The sequence below is a fragment of the Ostrea edulis genome, chromosome 10, assembly GCF_947568905.1.
Source record: "Ostrea edulis chromosome 10, xbOstEdul1.1, whole genome shotgun sequence".
In the NCBI taxonomy this organism is placed as follows: Eukaryota; Metazoa; Mollusca; class Bivalvia; order Ostreida; family Ostreidae; genus Ostrea; species Ostrea edulis.
Genome location: NC_079173.1, coordinates 3,698,003 through 3,707,799, shown reverse-complemented (window position 1 = coordinate 3,707,799; position 9,797 = coordinate 3,698,003). Strand labels below are relative to the sequence as shown.

At 34.9% G+C, this 9,797-nt stretch overlaps 1 protein-coding gene across 1 annotated transcript in view; it reads left to right on the top strand.

Annotated features, from left to right (window-relative positions):
• Positions 1-6,397: 6,397 nt before the first annotated feature.
• LOC125666573 (uncharacterized) overlaps positions 6,398-9,797 on the top strand; it is a 29,259-nt gene continuing 25,859 nt past the window's right edge. The window contains exon 1 of the mRNA XM_048899751.2: positions 6,398-7,409. Coding sequence (XP_048755708.2) covers positions 6,938-7,409 — 472 coding nt within the window. The 5' untranslated portion in view covers positions 6,398-6,937. The remainder of the gene's footprint in view (positions 7,410-9,797) is intronic.

The window sequence follows — 9,797 nt, the reverse complement described above, 5'->3', positions numbered from 1 at the left end:
TTTTGACTACGGATTACTCCATTAGCCTGGTCAAGATATAGGGCTAACGGCGGGTGTGATCGATCGACAGGTGATGCTTACTCCCAGGCAGCTGATCCCACCTCTGGTGTGTCCAGGGGACCGTGTTTGTCCAGCTCTTTATTTTGTATTCCTTGTGGGAGTTGCAGATCGATTATTTTTCGTTATCCTCACCTTTCCTTAACGAAAAAGATTTTGTAAAGCATTGTATAAGAAATTGGTCAGAATGTTACTCTAAACAATATTCTATCTTCAAACGTTGTCTTACGACCCATTTTAAGGAATTCAGGGAATGACCTTTAAACCTGAATACTCAGTGTAGATTCCATATTTTACGCGAGTACTTGATATCGCGAAATGATTCGTAAATGTCAGATCGCGTGAACATGAATTCGCGAGTGGTCTGTTCATCAAGAGCTTTTACATGTATTCTATCAATACGAAAGTAACACTTGAGTAATTTTATTTTGCGAGTGATGTTTCTCGTGAAATTACGTGAAAATAAATTCCTTGCTATGTTTAGGAATTTTACAGTATCCTATATGAAAGGTGAAGATAACGAACAGTGGTCAATGGAAGATGAAGATAACGAATATTGATCAATCTCATAACTCCTATAAGCAATACAAAATACAAAGTTGGGCAAACACGGACCTCTGGACACTTCAGAGGTGGGATCAGGTGCCTAGGAGGAGTAAGCATTCCCTGTTGAAATCCCTGTACCATCAACTTGTTTGTCAGTAGCTTGTCTCGATTTAAAAACTGTCTCATAACTCCTTTAAGCAATACAAAATAGATAGTTGGGCAAACACGGACCCCTGGACACACCAGATGTGGGATCAGGTGCCTAGGAGGAGTAAGCATCCCCTGTCGACCGGTCACACCCGCCTGAACCCTATATCCTTATCAGGTAAACGGAGTTATCCGTAGTCAAAATCAGTTTACTAAGAACGGTCTAACAATTGGTATGAAACACGTCAGACATCATTTGACCCAATGAGATTGATCACTGTTCGTTATCCTCGCCTTTCATTCTGTAAGTGTTGATATCCGCAACATGATCTTTGATTACATATTAAGGAATTTCTAAATGTACGAAAAGTTTATCCTTTCAATTTCATAAAAATGAAAACTTATTTTGACATTAATTGTGCAACAACTGATGTCAGCAACATAATCGTTGATTACGTAATAAGAGATAAATATGGGAATATTGTATTGCTCTATCTTCTCAACGAAAACTGTTTCGTAAAGCATTATTTAACATAAATTGATCAACATGTAACTATAAACCATATGCCACCATCAAATTTTGTTTTAACATCATACATTTTCTACCAATCAAGACTGTAAAATACTTCAACTATATGATACCGTTTTCCAAGGAGTAATCAAATTGGGGACTTTGAAATGAATGTCTCGTGATCCTTTATACAGTGAAAACTAAAAAAAATGATAGTGAAAAAAAAAATGACTAGATAAATTTTTCTACCAACACATAGTATAACATATCCAATAATCCTATGTTTGTCAGCGAGTAGATGTTATAATCCTATCTAACACAAATAAATTATCCTAAAAAAATTTTCTCTCTTCCATAGGATAGCCAGATTTTATTTAACGATTTTGTTTCCAGTGTACACAATACATATTCAAGTACCCATGAGGTTTGAATTATAGTTCAATTTAAATAACGAATGTAATTTACTGTGTTGTATCATCTCGTGTATTTTTTAATTTTACTATTGACGTGCATCATCCCTACTATATGCATTTTGATTCTCTTTCATAGCATAACCGGACTTTTATCTAAGATGTAAATGTATTTTTTTCTAATGTACAAAACATATTCAAGAGTTTGTGATTTTTAGATTATAGTTCAATATATACCAAAAGAACTTTACTGGTTTTTTATTAACTCTTGCATGTTTAATTTTACTACTACCTTGTATACAATACACAATTTGATTTTTCTCAATATTACCATTACAAAGGATAACAAAAGGTCCGGACTTTGCCGTGTCCCGAGTTAAATGTCGCATTGTGACCGTTAATTCCGTGGAATTTTAGTATCGCACTTTGCACCGTATGACCTTCTGCATTATGTAACAATGTAACTTTCACCCCCAAGCACATGATAATTTTACTAGATGACCTCAATTGTTTATTTCGAATTGGCAAGAACACCCTCTAAAACAAGCCCTGATTAATGAGAACGGCTTCTGTGTTCATCGTTTCTCTTTCATGTGAGCTCACGCGTGGCGCTCAGCTTGGGAGTTATGGTTGCCGTACCACAGCTATAAAGTTTTTTTCTTATCTGGTATTTCCATTCCGTTGCAATTATCGGCAGAAATTTATGGTGTAGGGTAAAAAATATCTAGAAATGTTCTATTCCCGTCATCTACCGAATGTGCAGACACGAGATGCGCCGGTGTTATAGGTGTATGGACTGGATGAAATTTTGATACCCATCGGTTTATTTGATGTAAAGATTTAAATTACATTACTATTAGATATGACCATCCATGTAAGTTAATATATTATACTTAATAAGACAAATCAACTAATGTGCATATCGCGAAAGCGCTGGAGCATTCTGCCAGTCTCACGAACAGTTTATTCCGATACTTTGTTTTCAATGTCAAAACTTTTTTAGGAAAAAATTTATAGGATTTTGACATATTTTATTGTATAGATACATTTACAAAAGTTTTATTAACCTGCAAAGTCCCCACCTTAACTAAAACTGTGATTTTGTAGTTAGAATGACCAATATACAGGATTGTATCTTCATTACATCATGTATGTGTAAAAACATGTATGTGTAAAAACAAGTTATTTGATTTGATCAAGATTTTACTGTTGAAATACTTTTTTGAAAAATTAACTAATTACTCTTATATACTTTCCTATTGATTCACTGTCACAATATATTTATATAAAGATTGTTACTCTCATAATATATTTATATAAAGATTGTTACTGTCACAATATTTCTATAAAGATTTTTACTGTCACAATACTTTTTTAAATTGATTTGCACTGTCACAATGCTTTTTGTATTGATTTTTACTGACGCAATATTGTTTTAATGAATACTTTTATAATGATTTTTACCGTTACAATACTTTTTTAATTATTGATTTTTACGTAATGGCACAATACATTTTTAAAAATTATTTTTTACTGTCACAACACTTTTTTCAATTGATATTTACTGTCATAATATTTTCCTATTGCTTTTTACTATAACGATACTTTTCAAATTGATTTTTACTGTACCCATATTTTTTATGGATTTTTACGTAATGTCACAATACTTTTTTAAAAATTGATTTTTACAGTCACAATAATTTTTTTTATTGATTCTTACTGTGGCAATACTGTTTTAAAAAATTATATTTACGTAATGTCAGCCCTTTTTTAAAATTGATTTTTACTGTCATAATAACAATATTTTTCTATTGCTTTTTAACTATAACAATACTTTTTTGAATTGAATCTTATTTTCAAAATACTTTTTAATTATATTTCTTTGGATTTTACTGTCACAATATTTTTAAACAAATCATGCCTAACAATAGATACTGTGGGTTTAAAAAAGAGAGAAAAGAAAAAAAACACCAAAAAAAAAAAAAAAAAAGAAACTCTGTACTTTCATTAAGAAAATATATAAAATGTGCTCCCCTACCTAGAATGCCCATACTTCACATCAATAATAACACGATTGTTTTTTTTTACTTGATGAATACTCTATTTCATGCATGTATTATTTACTAATGTGTATGTAACAGCTGTTTGTTTGTTATATCTCTGTAAACCATTGTATGATGCAGATGAGATACACACAATTGAATTGAATATACCAGGGTGAAATGATGTCCGTCATGAAATTGATTTACTTCGTTTCTTATTGACCTCTATTCGGCGTATAAACAATAATTAAGAGTAATTGTATTACAATAATAAGATATCCAATATTTGTTTTGTATTGTATAAACATATTAAAGTATTCAGTATATGAAAGGTGAAGATAACGAACAGTAATCAGTCTCATAACTTGTATAAGGAATGCAAAATAGAGACTTGGGCAAACACGAACCTCTGGATATACCACAGGTGTGATCAGGTGCCTAGGAGGAGTAAGCACCCCCTGTTGACCGGTCACACCCACCGTGAGCCCTATATCCTGATCAGGTAAACGGACTTATCCGTAATCAAAATCTGTGTGTCTAACAATCAATATAAAACACAGACAGTATTTGACCCAATGATAGGTTGTGTCAGCAAACTAGATCGTTATAACGACCATAGAATTTGCGAAAAGCCGACTTCAAACGAGACTGTTGAAACCCCTATAACATCGAGTTTGTCAGTAACCTGCCTCGATTTACAAACTTATCATACGCAGTACAAGCTCCTGGGTATCGAGTCAGTTGATATATATAAACACTATATGCAGGTGATAATGGAATATTGCTACATAAATGTGGGAAGTTGACGATGGAGAAGCTGAAATCATCCCGTTTGTCATCAGGTTGAGTCGTTAGTTTGCCGATAATATCTATTTTCAATAAAATATCTACGTACAGAGCAGATATGGACGACTCTGTGGTGTGTTTTTTTTATTTCGAGTTCACAGGAATATATCGAATCGACATGTGAATGAAAACGAGTATTGTTAATCAATAAAACGTTGCCGATATATCTAAATGTGGAGTTGAAGGCCACAGCAAGAGAGTTTGTCTTCTTTGTAGAAGCTTTTGAATAAATTCTACTTCACAAGAATATAAAATCAAATCAGCTAACAAAGGAACACAATTCGTGCCCATGGGAATTCCAACAGACCGTTGGAAGACCTGATTACCAAAGACTACGAAGATATTTGTCAATGAGGAACTCCCGCATATTTTTAATTTCAACTACAGAGTACTTGTGCATGGAATCAGAGTGGTTTTTAACAAAGTAATTTTTGGATGAATGATCACTAGATACGAATTTTTCCTTTTTCATGAATATTGCATGAGACACGGTAGAGTGAAGGCGGAAGATACGGTTGACATTGAGTAAGTTTCTCCTGCAATTGTTGTCATTTACAAATACACAATACTATTATGGGTGTTATATTTTCACCACTATGTGTGTAAAATTTTACAGGAGACTGAACTAGAGTTAGAAAATAACACTCTTCTCAGTCAGATACCTACAAAGACTTGATAACGGTGATAACTAACAGGGCCTACTATTTATGGTTAATACATGTAGGTGAAAGTATTTATGTTGTATACATATGTTCCTGTGTTTCAGTCAACCGACTTAATTCATTTACCAATAAAACATTGCGCATTATGATATGATTTCAGCGTTGGCCTTGACCTGTCATGGTGGTCATTTTGGACCGGATATCACGTACCTTCCTTAGGTTTTTGGACATTATGTATTTGCATTTTTTTTTTCATTTTGTAATTGCCAACTTCGCGTATTGTATACTACATATGCATTCTTATATAGGATATATGTTTGTATATTAATAATTGAGGTCAAAAAATTCTTTTACATCCGTTATAAAGCGTAGTAAATTGAAATATTTCTAAGGGTTTGTGAAGTTGCATATTGTTCACAGTCACCAGGCTATAATAAATTTATTTATTTGTGTGAACAGTGCCAATACCTTACAATGCATTCATTTATAATAAATTATGATTGATTGATTGTGTTTTGTTTAACGTCCCTCTCGAGAATCTTTCACTCATATGGAGACGTCACCATTACCGGTGAAGGGCTGCAAAATTAGGCCTATGCTCGGCGCTAACGGCCTTTGAGCAGAGAGGGATCTTGGTCGTACCACACCTGCTGTGACACGGGGTCTCGGTTTTTGCTGTCTCACCCGAAGGACCGCCCCATTTCGTCGCCTCTTACGACAAACAAGGGGCACTGAGGACCTATTCTAACCCTGAACCCCACGGGAATAAAACATTGGAATTATATATACATGTGTATACATACATACAGATGTGTGTAATTATTTACATGTACATTGTATATACAATCCATGAAATACTATTTGAACACATATTTATGTATTTTAAAATAAAAAGGAAAATATCCCAGTAAGCCAAAAGAAACAGTTGACCATTCTTACTTATCTAGATAATAATGAAAAATGTTCATCCCAGTGATTCGTCTCATAGAAAACCGGTTACGCTCTCTTCTTACCGGGCCTCTTTAATCCGAGCGCAAACTGATAATCGTCAATTAATAATAAGAAAACATGTATATTTGACATAGGTGATGAGATTCACACTAAGGCGCTTCGTCTGTTTACTCGTGGTAGCTATCTGTATCTACATCAAACAAAACCGCCACATAATCCACATTCCATGGCTTGATCCATTCAGACGGCACCCGATAATCAGAGAGAGCAAGGCATCGACCAATCACAAGGGATCTCTGGGATTTAATTCGTTTTTATTGGTTATGTAGATTGTCCACAAAGGTCGGAGAAGGTCAAGTTTGTCGTGTTTAGATTTAGTGCGTTCTGAGTGGATTGATTTAAAACTCCCCAGTAGTATTCACACCGAATAAAGGCCAGCGTTTTACGTACTTTATCAATTAACCCAAGGTATTGTAAAACGATGTACACCTAATATTACAGGGCTCTTTAGTTTCGGAACTGGATGTTTTTATATACAACCGCTGTTGACAAGGATTTGGATATTCGACATCGACCAACGAACTTTTAACAATGTGCTATGAAACTCATATTTCACCATTAAGACATTCTTGGTATATCTTATTTCTTAAAGGAGATATGTAAGAACTTAAATTTGCAAATCACTTGAACTTGGTAAACCTTCCATAGACATACAGTGCAATGTGAAAAAGAAAGAGTTTAGTCTACGCTGTAAACAGTGATAACATGCCTTCGATAAGGACGACGGTTTTATTTTCATCGTCAATCACGCTTTTGAAAATTATACATGTCATCGGATTAGTTCCATACATTACGGACAATAGTTCCGAAAGACTGAATTTAGATGATGGGAAATGGGTGGGAGCCGTGACGTCCCGAGAGACCGTGTGGGTCGAGGCTGCTTACGCACATTTGAAAAACTTAAATTGCAGTGATATATTTTTCACTTCTTTCAAAGAATGTCAACGTTTGATGAGCGTTCCGAGCAGTTCCGTGATTGTGCATGTGGCTCCCTTCTCTCCTAGCGGGGAGTACCATGTGATATTACCGGACGAAAAGTTGACACGTAGAAATACACACGAGGGGGTACTGGTGTTTGATCCATATCCCCTCGCTAACTTTGGTCATTTAGTGATTGTGTTCGTGGTTGACATTCGAAGTAAATTCAAGTGCGAACATAAAAGAGGAATCTATATCGGTAAGTAGCCCATACGTTAGTGGGTGGTATATAACACCGCTTCTTTGTTTGTACAAGTAATCACCTTTTGACTAATAATTCCATTTTCAAAGAAAGCATCGCGATAACTACGAGAAGTATTCGTTTGGTGAACCGGAGATTACCAGATCTTTATCCGGATCTGGTTAACTTCGCATGCTTAGAGATGAAGCGAAGGTCCCCTATCAGGAAAAGGCCCTAAGAACAGTTACCTAACTCTAGCACGTGTCTAAATTCCGTTCTTACAGGTAGGGTCGTTTTAAGTTGGATGGGACTTCAACAGGCAATAAATCATCAAAGGCATTTTCTTGAAATGATTTACATGTTTTGCATTGAAATTTAAAAATTTGAAGAAAAATATTTCCTCAAGTCACGTGCTTGTTGCACAAAAGTGTGATATAGTATAATAACAATGATAAGTTGGTGGTCACTGTCAGTATCTCTAGACACGAGTGGGGTATAATGAGGATCGATGGAATTTTTTTTAATGATTTGATAAGGAGATAAACAGGACTCCTCAGAGGCCAGTTGACTTTGTTTCAACCAATAAAAACCCAGAAAAATTATATGCAATATACAAATGTAATCAATTGTGTTATGAAAGATTTTACCGTAAATAATACACACACATGCGTATTAACATTTGCTATCGTGGGGAGAACAATATTTGGTCAATTTGTATATAAATCATACAACACAAAGCCTAATGCTTCATAAACTATTAATCTTTGTCAGTCCCAGAATTTATGACATGGAATGATATTTACATGTATTTTTTTTCTAACTTTACGATACAGTGACTGTGTTGTGCGTTAGGATGGAGTATCATTGATGCAGCCTATTGTACAATATACTTTACACTTCAGTAGAACATATATAGGTAATCATACTTAATAATTCATCATAAGTAAACTCCGATCGGAATTGAAAGGCGTAGTATGTGTAAGGTATAGATTATTCACAAAGGCAAGCTATAAAAATCATCTTATAACCTCATACCATGTTACTAATTGGCATAATAAACTAATTACTCCGAACGTATTTTGTTAAAGTTTATCCTCGGGCTGCTATTTCATAGAAAACCGACTCAACAGTTCGACGAATCACTCAAATTCGGAGCCTATTTCGTTTAACAATGCATGTTGTTTCTTTTTATTTAAATAGCAATCACTAAATTAGTGTTAATTGTGAAGGGAGCCATGGAAAAGGTTCCCCAAACGCACCCCATCGATCAAGTTTAAGTTTTTGTTTAAGGAAGTCCAACTGAATTGTAGAATTTCAATTTTATTTCCTTCATTTATTAGGTAACTATAGAACTTAGAGCGCTATCCAGTCAAAATCAACACGCATGCGCGCGCTGGTCAGTAATTCTGACCTTTCCAATCCTTTGAAAATTGCAATGTTTATAATCGACCAATTTATCGAAAACCAAGAACGTTTTAATATCAGCCAATTAAAATCAAGCGTCTAAATACCGGCGACGATTATGACCAATCAGTTGAGAGTCTCCATGTGACCAATGATATAACTCTTAGACCGTTTCATACTGAAACAAATTAGAACAGTCTCATCCAATGAAAATTTAGCGCACCTGCATGCGCGTGTTTTTCAGTTTGACCATGCCTGTATGTTACATGTCATAACTGCAAGGTAAATTTCAAAAGATCTGAATGAAAAACGAAGACTGATTGATTGTATATTGTTTAACGTCCCTCTCAAGAATTTTTCACTCATATGGAAACGTCACCATTGCCGATGAAGAGCTGCAAAATTTAGGTTCCTTTGAGCAGGGAGGGATCTTAATCGTGCCACACCTGCTGTGACACGGGACCTCGCTTTTTGCGGTCTCATTCGAAAAACGAAGAAGAGCGATCCACAAATAGCAAGTTAAAAAACAATTCATGTGCATACAAGTGGATAGGCGTGTATTTTAGCATTTTTATCATATTGGTTTTTAGATATCATCCATTTTCCTCATTTGTAAGAGTTATAGGGTGTTTAAGTATTATCAATCAAATTTGAGACTACATGTACGTGCTTGCGCGTGCTGGTCAGTGATTTATTTAGACCACTGCACACTGATCAGTAAAGAGTATGAAAATATACCTACATGTTCAACATAAATTTCAAAACATTTCATTAAAAATAATTTTTAGACCAATTATAGATTCCCGATATTAAAAAACTTCTATGTACGTGTATTCATGCGTATACATAATTCCATTTCCTTCAGCAATTTTGCTTATCCCCATTCAAAAGAGATCGGTCGTGGTAGCTCAGTGGTAGAGCGTTCGCTGCGTAACCGTGAGGTCATGAGTTCGTGCCCCGCTCACGCCATGGTCAAGTCAAACCTAAGACGTAAACATAGGT